This window comes from Megalobrama amblycephala, linkage group LG1 (assembly GCF_018812025.1).
Source record: "Megalobrama amblycephala isolate DHTTF-2021 linkage group LG1, ASM1881202v1, whole genome shotgun sequence".
Taxonomy (NCBI): Eukaryota; Metazoa; Chordata; class Actinopteri; order Cypriniformes; family Xenocyprididae; genus Megalobrama; species Megalobrama amblycephala.
Genome location: NC_063044.1, coordinates 73,718,512 through 73,734,395, shown reverse-complemented (window position 1 = coordinate 73,734,395; position 15,884 = coordinate 73,718,512). Strand labels below are relative to the sequence as shown.

The 15,884-nt window shown below is 37.6% G+C and overlaps 2 protein-coding genes across 2 annotated transcripts; one reads left to right on the top strand and one right to left on the bottom strand.

The window, feature by feature from the left end:
* Positions 1–4,087: 4,087 nt before the first annotated feature.
* On the bottom strand, positions 4,088–5,743 carry LOC125279066 (protein FAM200B-like). Its single transcript, XM_048208590.1, has one exon. The coding sequence runs from the start codon at positions 5,741–5,743 to the stop codon at positions 4,088–4,090; it is 1,656 nt and encodes a 551-aa protein (XP_048064547.1).
* A 7,812-nt stretch (positions 5,744–13,555) lies between these two features.
* Positions 13,556–15,763, top strand: LOC125278986. The gene is made up of 5 exons (XM_048208474.1): positions 13,556–13,728; positions 14,648–14,817; positions 14,921–15,143; positions 15,338–15,410; positions 15,498–15,763. Exons 1-5 carry the CDS (start codon positions 13,696–13,698, stop codon positions 15,761–15,763), a joined length of 765 nt encoding a protein of 254 aa, XP_048064431.1. The 5' UTR covers positions 13,556–13,695.
* The last annotated feature ends 121 nt before the right edge of the window (positions 15,764–15,884 follow it).

Sequence of the window (15,884 nt, the reverse complement as noted above, 5' to 3'; positions counted from 1 at the left end):
GGAATTCAGTACTAGCCCTTTCTATTTCAAGGCACTGCCTAATGTGTTTTTCCAGGGTCCTTTTAGTGAAACTGTTTTCATCAAAATTCCTTTGCATTTCTTCAAAGGTACATTCGCAATGCCTTCCTTGAAACCAGCAAGCTCGTGTTCTGCAAGTGTGTCACCACACACTGAAACTACAGCACCAAATAAATCCATTTCACCTTTCCGCGTTTGGATTTTGACGCCATTATACAGCAGCTGCAAGTCTTCATTAATTCTTTGTAACACACCATCAACACCGAACTCATCAATATCATTAGCTTTTGCTATAGCTAGGAGCCTGATTGCAGCAAGCTTAGACCTGAATTTAGGGTCTATATTTCCTAACGTATAATAAACCATCAGCAGTTTATTTACAGAAGCGTGTGACCCTAGGGGATTGCATATCTCTATTTCATCAGTGTATAAAATTAACTGCAAAGCAGAGGGTTTTACTGAAAATAATGGGTGGGATTTGAAAAGACTCCCATCAGCAATGTCATAGAAAAAATCTTCTTTGTTCAAGCTCTGTGGTGGGGTGCTGATCATTTCCAAAATTCTGGAATGGGATAACAACTGTTCGAGACTCTTAATTAAGGGTACGTAGTAAAAACTTTTGTTTTTGATTGCAAGAACCCTTGATTGTCCTTTCTTAATTCTCAGTGTTGGGTAAGTTACTCAAAAAAAGTAATCCACTACAAATTACAAATTACTACATTCAAATTGTAATTTGATTACATTACTGATTACTGCATTTAAAAGTAATCAGATTACTAATTACTTTACATTCAAGTTACTTTGAAACCTACAAAAATACACCACAAACTGAAACTCATAGTTCTTTCTGTAATTTAATATTGACTGAAAAATATTACAGAAGTATGAAAACAGCAACTTGACTTAAAAATATTCATTAATCATCTATAGGTAGCTTATTCATTCAAATGCAATCATAACAGTCGCCTGAGGGCGCTCAACGACCACGTCATCTGTGAGCGTGAGATTCTAACAAACTAAAAATAACTTATAAATATATGAAATATAAACTAATAAATATATGAAATATTGTACACTTGTTAATGTTTATTTTTGTTTGCAGTTTTTTTATAGTAATGATTATGAACAAATGATTCTTTTCCAAATGTAGCCTAGCCAATAAGTCCAGTTATTTCTTTATTTTTTTACTGTAACTACATGAATTTAGTTTAGGCCTACATCATTTGATGCACCGATCGAAATTACTGAAAATTTGCGGCTGAAACAGCAATTTACGCGCTTGAAGGGAACCTTATACGCAAATTTGTTTCTAACTTAGAATTTAGACCAGCTAAAATATATTGTTACCAAAAATATCTTATCAATTAATTAAGTAATAAAGAAATTTAATAAAAACAGAAAGACGTCTATTGCTTCAGCCTTATTTAAAGGCCACGGAAACATGAGTTCGTTTGCACTTCAATCCATTCCATAACCAACGTTCTTGGTTTTCTTCCTAATTATTAAATATAGGCAATTGGTTGATGAAACATTGATTGAAATTAAGATACAATTTCTACAAAACGAAATTCACTTTAAAGAAAGACTTACTATAAAACAAAACTTAATGAAGCGGTCAAATTCATGTCTGACCCGCTGCATGTTTCCCGACATTGCACATCCGTCATGCTATTCACTTTTCATAATCAACATTGGTGATATTTAAAAAAATAATAATATTAGGCTATAGCCCAATATTTCAATATAAATATGAAACTAAATTGGCTACATTTTTATCCCTCTGGCCGACGAAAGCGCCGGCGCGTTCTGATGGATTTTTTCCTCATGACAGCTGAAACAACTTAAAACAGGCCTTCAGTCATTTTTGGCGATAGCCTACAGATTAGTGCAAGACTACAAATGGTCTATTCTTTTTAAATTTTATTTTATATTTACGCTCACTCACAATAACAACAACACCTTGTAGGCTACTTTTGTAAAATAGAATAAATAAAAACAGGGTGCGCTTTCAGCTGTCTCTCTGCGAGAATCTTTCTGAAACGTCTCAAAAATTAATTTAAACTCTGCGAATAACTGTACCTAAAAGAAAGAAACATCTCCATTTGATAAGGAATTTGTAGGTCTGTGTTAAATAAGAGGAGATCTATCCGCTGGAATGTGTTGTTTCTGAAATCATGGCCAGTGCTCGTTGCGGCTGTTATCCGTTCTCTTGGCGCTCCTTTGGTTTTAATGAGTAAATTAGCCTAAATATTTATTCCTGCCGGTATTTTAGTCTGCGATATCAAAATCACTAAACATTATATAGGCCTATCACAGTGGTTCCCAAACCTGTCCTGGAGTACCCCCAGCCCTGCACATTTTGTATGTCTCCCTGTTTCTGACACACCCATTTCAGGTCTTTCTGTCTCTACTAATGAGCACATGAGTTGAATCAGGTGTGATAAATGAGGGAAACATACAAAATGTGCAGGGCTGGAGGTACTCCAGGACAGGTTTGGGAACCACTGGCCTATCATATAGGCTAGGCTATAATATTATTCGATAATAACATCAAATAAATCAATGCAATGATAATTTACCACATGATTCACTGTTAAATCAGTTTTTGTAAACTGTGGGGCAGATGGACTCAGGTGCACAACAAATTTTAACACATGACATCACTGCTTGTGGGAGGGGCCCCATCTCATTCTTTGCGGGGGGGCCTCACAGACTTGCGGTACGCCCCTGATGGTATGTATGATTACAAAATAAAGTCATTAAGACTGTTATTAATATTATTTTATAAAATAACATGTAGGATAAAAGTAGTTTTATCACGTGTTGAGCCGTTTCTGTGACAGCTCCAGCTCTCCGACGCACAGTTATAGGCTATGCCAGCGTCCGAATTTACTCACTTCATTTCGTTCACTCTTTGTAGATATAGTGCACTCAAATGACATAGGCCTACACTATATAGGGATTAGTGAATCGGATAACGAGTTACCGGTTTCGGACACAGCTTAAACATTCCTTGCTGTGTGTAGCATGTATGTGTGTGGTAGATTAACTGTGTTTATGTTTGTATGCACCTGAATTAAAGACAGGAAAAAAATAGCTGAAAACATTTATAATAACATTTGAAACAGTATTTTTAAGAAGTTACCTTCACTCCCGATCCTGAACAAATCGCCTAAACATAAAATCTAGCTTGTTTAGGCGAGGTTGGACCGCTCTCATCTTGGGAGCCGGTATCCTCCTCCACGCGTTCTCCGGTCATTTCATAACGTGATTTCTTTAGAAATGCACTTTACCTAATATTTTTTTTTCTTGTAACGCAAGTAACATAATTTTATTGGCATCAGTAACTGTAATCAAATTACATAAATTTAAAATGTAATGCGTTACATTACTGCGTTATCAGGAAAAGTAATTAGACTACAGTAACGCGTTACTTTGTAACGCGTTATACCCAACTCTGTTAATTCTACAGACCCTTTGAGACATCACAATCTTCTCTGGCTTAACTGGGTTAAAAAGCTCCTGAATGGTTTTGTCCTGCATATATGTGGTGGCCATAATGGAGAAGGGATCCTGAAAATTGTCAAATGCTGCCAGTGCCTCCTCTTGGAGCTGCTCCGCACTGTCTGAATATCTCTCGAAGATCCCCTTTATTTGGTTCCTTAATGCAGGGGTTCTCAACTGGTCCCACCCTGGGACCCACATTTTCCCATGGTCATTAAGTCGCGACCCACTTTTTTAGAATTCAACCAACAAAATTTATTTATTCAAAAATAACTGTTGAAAACACTCATATATCATCTTTTTAAAAACATAACCCTACATACATACATATATTATCCCGTACAACGTGCATTTCAGAGCTTAATAAGTAACTGGACCCTGACAACCGCATGTACAAAAGTTAATTAAATAAATAAGGCCACATAACAAGATATTTTTACTCTATTCAGAGCAAATTAATAAGAAACTAAGGAGGACCATGACAACTGCATGTACAAAAGTGAATAAAATCAATGTCAAAATCACTCAAAATAAAGTTTTCACCTAACCAGGTCATTTGTGGAAGTTAATGAGACAATTGGGGATGTGCTTTACTCTTGATAAGAGTTTCAAAGTCTGGGGTGACAGTAGACAGAGCTACTCTCAGATCATGCTCAGTGTCCAACCTGTTTCTCTGCTTTGACTTGAGCTGGACCAAGGTAGAGAAGCCACTTTCACACAAATAGGTTGTGCTGAATGGTAAGATCGTTTTGACTGCTAAAGTGGCGAGGGATGGATACTCAGTCATCACATCGCTGCACCAGAAGTGGGAAAGGCTTACCTCACCAAATCTCTTTTTCAGCGTCAGGTCACATGACAGGTCCACCAGCTGATGCTCTTTGTTGCTTGGCAACGTGATGTTTTCCACATTGATACCGAAGGGGTCGCGTATCCAGTCCATGGTTGTTTGTTTCTCTGGGAAGTAGTCGTCAAACCGAGCTTGAAGTTTAGTGAGATGCGCCCTTAAAGTTTGTTTCAAGTTATTTTTGGCCGCACTGTCCAGCTGCTGTGCTTCATAGCAAGAGTTGGGAAACATGTCCAGTCTGTCTTTGGATAAATGATTTAGCCACAGTGAGATCTTTTTCTTGAACGCAGCAATTTTGTCTGACTGTTCAAATATATTGTGTCCTCTCCCTTGCATCGATACATTTAATGTGTTGAGGTGCTCAAAAATATCAGCAAGATATGCAACTCGTACGAGCCACATTTCGTTGTCAAACAGTTCTGCATACGGGGAGTTAGTCTCCGAGAGGAATGTGGCGATTTCTGTTTTAAATTCGTAAAAGCGTGACAACACCTTGCCCCTCGACAGCCAGCGGACTTCTGAGTGATACAGCACCTGCATGTGCTCAGAGCCCAGGTCTTTACACAGATGTGAAAAGCAACGGCTACTTTTTGCACTCCGTTTTATGTGGTTCACCACTTTGATGACATTTGTTAAAGCTTCATCAAGTAAAGGTACCATATTCTTAGCCGCCAGCGCTTCTCGGTGCAAAAAGCAGTGGTTCCACGTAGCGTTAGGTGCCCTCTCCAGAATTCGCTTCACCACACCGGAATGTTTCCCGGTCATAGAGGCAGCTCCATCAGTGGTGATTCCCACACAATATTCCCAACTGAGGCCCAGTGAGCTCAAATACAAGTCCAGGGTGTTAAAAATGTCCTCTGCTTTTGTAGTGGTAGGGAGGTCTCTGCTGCAGAGAAATTGTTCTTGCAAATCACCGTCCCACACATGCCTCACATAAACCAATAAAATGACATGGTTAGCGATATCTGTCGATTCGTCCATCTGTAAGGCGTAGTAAGGGCTTGCCTGGATGCGGGCTGTGGTCTGTTGTTTTATGTTACCAGACATGTCTTCAATCCGCCGAGCTATGGTATCATTGGAAAGTGGTATGGTTATCAGTTTATCCGCCGCTGACTGATCCAGCACCTCTCTTACCATATCCATTGCAGCAGGTAAAATGAGCTCTTCGGCTACTGTGTGGGGTATCTTGGCCTTTGCAATGCGGTGAGCTACTAGGTAAGATGCCCGAAGAGCTCGTTCTTGTTTGGAGCAAGACGCTGTCAGACACTTTTGTGATGCCCTCAGCTCCTGGAGACGTCTTTGAAAAAACTCCACCGGCTTGTCTTTCGAAGCGGGATGTTTTTTTTCTAAATGGCGCTTCAGTTTGGACGGTTTCATGCTCTCATTGGCAAGCACTTCACTACAAAGCACACACTGGGGTTTCTGTCCATTTTTATCCTCAATGTACGAAAATCCATTTTTTAAATAGTTTGGGTCCTATTTGCGCTTCGCCATCTCGAATCTGAATGTCAAAACAACACAGGATGGTTACCATGGCGATGGTTACCATGGCTACCATAGTAAACTACCGCACGTCTCTGACGAATGCCTGTCAAAATAAACCCTTTTTTAAATAAAAGACCAATCAAACATGAGACGCACATTAAATTTTTTTTTTTTTTTTTTTTGACCAGCTTACCGAGACCCACCCAAAACAGGTCTGCGACCCACCAGTTGAGAATCACTGCCTTAATGTATCCAGAAGAGAAGTCTGATATTGCTGAACTCCAGAGACAATATTGTTGACACTCCTCTGAAATATAAATAAATATAAAGTGTCAAAAACCTAAAATTCTGTTTAAAAAAAAAAAAAAAAAACAAGTAACCCCCCACCCACCATAAATACTAGATAAAAACAATTGTAGCCTTTATAGTGTGGATTCTACACACACAAATGTGCATTTGTGAGAAAACTGATGTAGTTTGTTGTGATTGCACCTTCACAAAAATATATTCTTTACATGTACATTTACCACTAAACATTAAAATTATTAATTTTCATGCACTGAAAGGGGTGTTAAAGTGATAGGCAATCTCAAAAAGAAAAATCTGTTCACCCTCATGTTGTGAACTCAATATTTATGACTTGTATAGGACATAAATGGTAAGAATGTGTTTCCAATGACTTCAATAATATTTCCACCTCAGAACAAGGAATTAAATGAAAATATTTGGTGTTCTTCAGAAACAAGTGAGTCAAACAGACTGTAAGGTTACATGAGGCTGGACAACAATGACAGATTTTTCATCTTTTAGTGTACTATCTATTTTAAATAAAGTTATAAAAAATGTTAACAATATTAATTACATGCAGTGGAATACCTGGGACAGGTGGCATTTTTCCTGGACATTAACAACAAATGCAGCTGCACGTCTTGTAAGATTTTCACTTGATGATGCTTCTTCCTAGACACAAATACATAATTAGAGTCCAGAATACTTCATATAAAGTATTCTTGAGGTATAACATCATGGAGAAAGAAAAAAAAAAAGAGAAAAAAAAAATTACCTGATGATCAGGACATGGAATTGGAAAATCCTCAGTCTCTTGCTGTGACATTTCATTTGGGGTGTCCAGTGTGTCTTCACTGCTGGTCCTCTGCATCCCTCTTGTTTGAGTGGTACAGTCTAAAAACACTGGTATGTCAAAATTTTCACCTCCAATTTTAGATGGCTCAGATGTTGCTGTCGTCATCCATCCAGTGCTTGGCTGCCCAGTGGCAAAATGCAGAGCATGTGAGCGTCTGACATGGTAGTAGAAGGAATTGAATACTCTGTATTCTTCTGGACACCCATCAATTCCACATATAACACGGAAATCTGGGTTGCGACTATGTGCTGTGTTGATATGGCTCAACAGAGACTTCAAAGTTAAGTAAGGTGACCAGATTTCTGAAATGAAAACCGGGGACATTTCCTATGTGAGTGGTCAAAATACCACCAAAATCTCATTTGTTATTATCTATTAATTAAAAAACGGGGACAGTACATTTTTTTTAATTTTTTTTTTTATTGTTGTGGGTTTCACATTGAAAAATCACATTACAAAATTTGAGATAAATAACACAAGTAATATTTGCAACATTTATTATCGAATTGAATATTTTAATTTTCACGAGCTGTTTATACTGTTACAACTTTAAATTACAACTTTTGTCCAATTACATTTTAATTTTCTGTTAACAGCTTTACTGACATGAAAGGAGCTTTGTTGTAGTATTCTTGAGTAAAGTTCATGAAATGTAGGCTAAATTGGCTACATTATTATGTCCCACTGGAATTTGTAAAATGTTCTGTAGGCTATACCTCCTCTAGGGGGGTCCGGGGGCAAGCACCCCCGGAAGAAAATGTTGTACATTTTAAGGTTAAATGCATCAATCTGGTGCACTTTGGAAGCTCAAAATTAAGAGTTTCAAACCATGTACAGTGTGCACATTGAACAAAGAAACAGCATTGACTTGTACCTGGACATTAAAGAGGGTTCAAACATCTTTTTAGTTGTGATATAAAGTCTACATCGTTTTAGGTGTTTTAGGATGCCAAACAATTATTACAATAAAATAATAATATAATAATGTTTTAGGCCTAGCTATATAATTATTCATATGACAATAATATCCATATAGGCTATTGTAACAAATGCACTCTAATATATATATATATATATATATATATATATATATATATAATTATTATTATTATTATTTATTTATTTTTTGGTTAGGCTACTTTACACAACGTATAGGGAAATTAAAATACTAGTTTGTAGCCGATTTCTAAGATAAATCTTTGAGCTTTAATTTTGATCACCAAATCGCCAGCTGATCGCGTGAGCAAAGTGCGCACTTCTCTTTAAAACACGCAGCACAGACTGTATATATACTTAATCACTGCATTTTGCTGTTGTATAAAGGCACAAAGCCATATCTCGGTTTCGATTTTAGTTCGTTGGCAAAATAGCCTACAACGTAGAGACCATTATGTTTTAAATTCGCGGTTCAATATGAAACGGCAGCACAGGGCCATTAATGCGAAACACTGAATGAATGTTTAGCTGACACGTGTGCTAAAGTTGTCATATCAGTTGTTATATCGTAACAAAAACCCTTCAACCGGACCGAAAGAGGCTCGAGCTATGGTCTCGATGCCTGCCGCTGCTCTGAGTGAGTGACAGGAGGCGTGGCTCTACAACTGCGGTGTGTGAACGCGCTGCCGGTGTATATGGATACTGTAGAAAAGCGGTATTGAACTGTTTAACATATTTTAATAGAGAGATATGTTCAGAAAAAAATATATATATATTTTAACAGCACTATTAAGAAACCTCTATGCTGTATGCTGGCCAGACTTTTTTGCAATGTATTTGCGGATTATTTTGAACGAGATATATAAAACGGGGACATTTCCGGGGACAGCTCCAGTCGGGACGGAGCACCAAAAACCGGGACCGTCCCTGGAAAACGGGGACGTCTGGTCACCCTAAAGTTAAGGCAACAAACAAGAAGCAAATCACGCACCTCCAACAGGACATGGTGTTGGGAAAAAAAATCAAAGCAGTACAAATGTGTTCCGACGGTAAATCTGTTCTTAATAAAAAAAAATCTACTAATGGAAAAATTGAAATCTTGCTAGCATAGAAAATATACTTCTGCTAAAAAACAGTCAAACGTTCTATATACACACCACCAGTAAACCGGAACCGGAACATATTTATATCTGGCGGGCAACAAGCGCGCTTTCATTGGGTAATTACCACATAATGAACTGGGGGGGGGGGTTACAAGTGATGCAATTAAAAAGATATATACAAAAAAATGGTTTAACTGTTAAAACCTAGACGTTATTGTTCAAATATGCACAAATGATTGAATTTTAGTCTTCCCTGCTAACACACGACGTAACCGTTACGTAACGTATTCGTACTTTTTGGTAATTTCGTGACTTACCAACAGACAACGTAACCACGACGTCATGTGCTCGTAATTCCATTACCATCCCATCACCAACTCACAACGTCGTCAGTACGTCCTCCTAACGTAACAAGATAACCAACAACGTCCCAGATAGGTACTCTATTCGTAATAACTTGGTAATTTCATGACTTACTGGCAACGTAGCTACAACGTCACTGGCCCGTAATTTCATTACCAGTAGGCTACATGTCCTAGTGTGTTCCGTGCGTTTTTAGTCTGCGACGTCATACCTCATAATTTAATTAACAAACTGCATTTCTTTAAAAGATTTTATTGCTTCGTGGTACGTTTGTGAGAAAATATAATTTTACAAAAAGGAACAAAAATTCATCCGTTTGCTATAAACAATTAATTATTTTGACTTTTAATAAAATTCATTTCTGGGAGACAAAAATCCTCCCTAAGAGGGAGACATCTCCGTTAATTCCATAAATTTGCTATGTGCAAAATAGGATAAAGACAAAACACACTTTTATGTATCAGACATCCAAGCTTTCACTATATTCTTAACCCACCTGCAACAGTTGTGTTGTGCTTTGCAAAAAAGCTCAGACTTACTCAATCCCTTATTATCTATATTATTTTAAGTTATTTATGATAATCACAGGTAAGTGTCCAAGCACTGCTGGTCAAAGAACAAAGAGTTTTCTCCCATTTGTAAAATGCAGTATCATAAATTACAATTAAGACAAAACAAGTGCATAACTGTCCTTATGTATTATCTACAAGTAATCACATAATTATATCTATGGTTTCAAACCCATTAAACATTTAAACAAAACAAAACAAAGTCACTGATTTGTGATATGCAATGCTCAAAATGTCTAAATACTACAGCAGTATAGAAAATTATTAACTAATATGTATTAAAAAAGGACACTGGTGAAAAACACAACTAGAACAAATGAATACAAATATTTAAAGGACAATCATGGCACAAGAATAGAAATTATCCATTTATTATTATTCAATTATTCACAAAATCCTTGTCAGATGACAAGCATGCCAATGACAGCAGTGAAACATCTGTAATCAGAGCACTGAAAAAGAAAAAAGGAGACAAGTAAGTATGTTTTGCTTGACAGGCTGGAATATTTAGTTTAGTTACTCAGTTTAATGCACAGAAATAAGACTGTGTATGTTTAAATGACTTTCGTGTTGATCTTGATGCATTTCAATATTGAGTTCAATTTTATTTCTTATTTAGAAAAAAAAAAAGAAATATACAGGATTGCTCTCTTAACAAATTTCTTCTTTAATTAACATGTATATTAGATGGTGGGGGTTTGGAAAAATCTAAGTTTGTGTTTTTCATACAGTTGCAATCAAAATTATTCAACCTCCTTGACCTGCAAGATATTTTGCTGCAGAGAACAAAATTTTGTGAAACCAATCCAACAAAGGCATCAGTACACATTTCTAATACACATTTGAGTAATTTTGAGAACGCAGTTGATGAATAATGAAATCAAAATGGCTCTAAATGTTCATGTTCAAAATTATTCAACCCCTAAAAGTAAAATTTGGTGCAGAAGCTTTTATTCTTTAAAGCCACCAATAAACGTTGCTTGGAAGTGCTTAGAAGCCTTAAAATGTAACCTTAAACTTTCTAATATAATGAAACTATTTCTTCTCTATAACTTTTGTGAGAGCTCTGTTGACTTTACCATATTTGCTACTCAACTTTAGGACCTGCATGGTTATTTTATTAATAAGAATCACGGAAGCGCTGACAACAAGATTATGTATGTGTACAGCGCAATGCGATCTCCGACCTCTCTCTCTCTCTAGTGTGCATCAATTAAAGCAGCGTATTAATATAGAACGGTGATTAAACTGAATTGGAACTACTTGTGCATTAAACGGTTTTACTGCATACCTGCCAGCCAATCAGAATTCAATATCCAGACATTCCATGGAATATATATATATATATATATATATATATATATATATATATATTTTTAAAGAAGTAAAACATAAATATTTATACAAAGAAGTGTTTTAAAATTCTTAAAGGTGACCTAGAATTAAAAACTGAATTTACCTGGACATAGTTGAATAACAAGAGTTCAGTACATGGAAATGACATACAGTGAGTCTCAAACTCCATTGCTTCCTCCTCCTTATATAAATCTCATTTGTTTAAAAGACCTCCAAAGAACAGGCGAATCTCAACATAACACCGACTGTTACGTAACAGTCGGGGTGTACACCCCAATATTTGCATATGCCAGCCCATGTTCAAGGCATTACACAAGGGCAGCCAGTATTAACGTCTGGATCTGTGCACAGCTGAATCATTAGACTAGGTAAGCAAGCAAGAACAACAGCGAAAAATGGCAGATGGAGCGATAATAACTGACATGATCCATGATAACATGATATTTTTAGTGATATTTGTGAATTGTCTTTCTAAATGTTTTGTTAGCATGTTGCTAATGTACTGTTAAATGTGGTTAAAGTTACCATCGTTTATTACTGTATTCACGGAGACAAGAGCCGTCGCTATTTTCATTTTAAACACTTGCAGTCTGTATAATTCATAAAAAACTTCATTCTTTATAAATCTCTCCAACAGTGTGTAATTTTAGCTTTAGCCACGGAGCACTATCAAACTCATTCAGAATCAAATATAAACACCCAAATAAATACTATACTCACATGACCCGAAGCATGCATGCAGTATGCATGACAAACATCTCGTAAAGATCCATTTGAGGGTTATATTAGCTGTGTGAACTTTGTAAATGCACTGTATTATAGAGTTGCGAGCTCGATGGGCAGGGAGCACAAGATTTAAAGGGCCAGTAGCCCCTGAATCGGTGCACAGTTAATGATGCCCCAAAATAGACAGTTAAAAAAATTAATTTAAAAAAATCTATAGGGTATTTTGAGCTGAAACTTCACAGACACATTCAGGGGACACCTTAGACTTATATTACATCTTGTAAAAAAAACGTTCGATGGCACCTTTAATGGTCTCCCATCCCTGATGAGTTTTTTTTATTTTGGTTAGCTGGGTAGTTAGGCCTGATAAATGTAGTAAACACAGATTGAAAGTTTCATTTATTTTTTTTTCCCTTCAAAAGTTCAAAATCCCACAAAAGTATCTTAAATCGTAGTGCACTAATATTTTATGTCCGCTAGAGGTCGCTAGAGGCCTATTCAAAACAAAGGCGTGGCTTGATGACGTCAAGTTTGAGCGCGGAATCTTGGGACATGTGGTCTCCACCTCAACAGACGGTGGAAAAGAATTGGTATAGGACTCGGGAAGAAATCATGTTTATGGATGCGATTATTAACGTTACTGTAGTATGAAGCTCAGCAGGAGCTGAACGAGGCCGCTGAAGTGATTGCGCAACACACGCCTCACGAGCAGCGGAACTTTTATTATGACACAGTCGCCGGCGCCGCTTCCGTTTTTCTGGTCATGAGTACAAGGTAACACAGCTCTGTTTAACATTATACAGTGGAGTGTGTTGAAAATATTTTAACGTTAAAATGTTTTTATGTGCGTTCGCCCGGCGGCTGCTGTGAGACACTGTTACACACTGCAGTAAGAGAGATCGATTTTACAATATCATATTAAAATGCTGGATGGCTTGTGTTGATAAATGGCATGCAATTAATTTTAAAACGTATGCTGGAGAAAATGCTGTATTACTGTTACTAAAAATAAAGCTACATCTGATTATGCTATGTTAGCTACTTGACAAAATAGTGTTTTTCTCTGAGCCATGGTAAAGCATGAGACTCGCAAAAAAATCAAGAAAAATATATTTAAACAATGTTTCCTGCGGGGAAAAAAACAGCATATGCTGGTTAAGGTAGGTTTTGGAGCTGTTATGCCTATGGAGCCAGAATGGTGACTTTAAAATTTGGCATCACAAATTAAAATTGTCATTGAAAACAAAAGCAGAACTGAAAAAGGAAACATTGGCATTGAAACATTTGCATTGAAAACAGTTGTATTGGCATTGAAACAAGTATTGGCACTGAAAAAATAAAATAATTAAAATCTTACAATCTTATTCTTTTATTGTATTGGGATTTATTTGTATTTTTCAATGACAATCTTCAGATTTTTTCTTCATGTCACTCTTTTTCAGTGACAGATTTTTTTTACAATGTCAGTTTTTTTTCAATGTCACTGATTTTCAGTTTCAGCTTCTGTCCCTGTTTTGGCGTGGAGAGGGGAGGGTCTGAGGGGAGGGTCAGTAGAGCGTAGTTTGCATATAATTTGCATATAGGTATACTGAAGAAGTAGGCCTGCGTCACTTTACTGGAACCCGTCGTCATGGTGGCGTGACAAAAATGTCCAGTTTACCGGGAACTTCCAAGCCGCAAGTAAGTCTGTTTTTTTTCTCTGCCATTTACACGTTTATTCACGTGCAACCTGGCCGGTTTGGTTAACTTTTAACGGCCGTTATGCTGTTTTTTTCCGACGTCGACTGAAACATGTAAATTACTAACATTAGCCGTGTTGGCTAACTTAACCTGTGGTTAATGCAGGGTCAAAAATAAACACCGGTCAAGCACCATATGCACCGAACAAGGCTAAAAGTCCGGTTTGGCAAAAAAAATAAATTAACGTTAGGTGTCTGTCGGTATATACTTGTTGCCGCTAAGTATGAGTACATCACAACAGTGGCTAACAGTAACATAGCCTGTGACGTTAACATTGACATGATAAACAGCAGGGCTTCGGCTGTGTAAGTTACACTACTGACATCCCCAACCACACACACACTAGGGCTGCACGATTAATCGCATGCTATTCTCACGCGCATTTCGTCAGTAAAGCCGGTTCCCTGATTACCGCTAAATCACCATCACCTGCTTTCAAATGAAGCGGCATTTAATAGACGGAGCCGTAGGTCACTGAAAAGCCACGCAATATCGCGTTCATATCGCAGATGAATCGCCTGCGATAATGAACGCGATATTGCGTGGCTTGTCCGTGAACTACGGCTCCGTCTATTAAAAGGCGCTCCGTTTAAAAACAGGTGATGGCGATTTAGCGGTAATCGGGGAACCGGCTTTACTGACGAAATGCGCGTGAGAATAGCATGCGATTAATCGTGCAGCCCTAACACACACACACACACACACACACACACACACACACCGGAGAGCCGCTAGTTCGGCTTAAACGCAGGTAACGTTACACAGTAACTCCTAGGGCCGCGAATGTGCTTCTATCTGTATTTAATGGTAGTTAGCGTTAAGTCTCCAGCCCTGTGATGTCTCCTTTATTGTTCTTTAGGAGTTAGAGGCCAGTGTTATTGCTGCTGCACAAGGCCTCATAAACGTGCTAACGCAAAACATTCAGCAGCATCACACCCCAGCACAGCAGAATCCAGTGCCGTCACATGAGCACCAGAATCGACAACAAGCACAAACAACAAAACAAAATGTGCAGGAGGAGATGGCCAGGTTTCTTTAAACTTATTTGTGATCATATGTTGGACTTATTTGATGGAGAATTGTATTTCATAATGTTGATTTATACACTTCTGTTAACCTCCTAAACATGCAGGTCGTTTCCTGGCTTCTTTACCAAAAGGAAAGGCAAAAACCGCTTTTCACCCTTACAAACCACTCCAGGGAAGCCGAAAGTCTGTAAGACATTCAGTGTGTATGTATATTTGGTTAATAAGGGCTGTACCAGCACGCCTTCTGCAGCTGAAGAGCTGGAGTTGAGCCAAGCAGGGTTGGGGAAGAGGTCCCTCACTTTGACGGATGATATGAGCCATGCAATGGTATTGCAACCACTCTTTTAATTGAAATTAATCATCATTTTGGCATTACAGTACACACTATTATTAAACTTGTCAATATAGTTATTGTGATGCTATTACTATACAAAACAATTTAAAGTATTATACTGTTGTTTGTTTTATTATACTGTCCTTTTTTAAACCTCCTTTTCACATTTCTGTTATTCATTTCGCAGGTAAATAAAATTCTCATTGAAGAATGTCCCAAAATGGAGGGGGTGGAAGGGTGGTTGTTCTACAAGGCTTCAGGTGCATACCATTTTCAAACACCTTTCATTTTGATGGTGCAGGAACACCAACATTCAAAATTATTTCTCTCACTTTCTGTATATACAGGTGGCCACGGTAGAAGAAAATTGCTTGCCATTCCTCCTGATGTAGACGGTTATACAGGTAGACTGATTCGGAGTGTTTCGGGTGCTGGGAAGACGACCATGTACATTGTTCCACTGCAGCAGGACCTTGATCTTACTCCACTGCCATCTGATGCCACTGAATTTCAAAAAATGCCTAAGGCTTGCATGCCAAGTGTGCAAAGAAAACATGCCTCTGCATATCCTAGCATTGCACATCGAGGATTGTATGGAGTCTGCAGCAGATGATGATGAGGTTAATGCATATAACAGAAGATATTGCAAAACAATACATATATTTTGTAATTAATGGTAAAATATCATCACATTGTTTTTGTCTTTGGTAACACTATTTCCTAACACATAAAAT

Excerpts from the sequence above, each read along its gene's own strand:
- LOC125279066 (XM_048208590.1), bottom strand. The coding sequence starts at position 5,743 with ATGAAACCGTCCAAACTGAAGCGCCATTTAGAAAAAAAACATCCCGCT.
- LOC125278986 (XM_048208474.1), top strand. The coding sequence starts at position 13,696 with ATGTCCAGTTTACCGGGAACTTCCAAGCCGCAA. Across the intron at positions 13,729-14,647 it reads CGGGAACTTCCAAGCCGCAA|GAGTTAGAGGCCAGTGTTAT; the intron begins GTAAGTCTGTTT and ends ATTGTTCTTTAG. Across the intron at positions 15,411-15,497 it reads GTTGTTCTACAAGGCTTCAG|GTGGCCACGGTAGAAGAAAA; the intron begins GTGCATACCATT and ends CTGTATATACAG.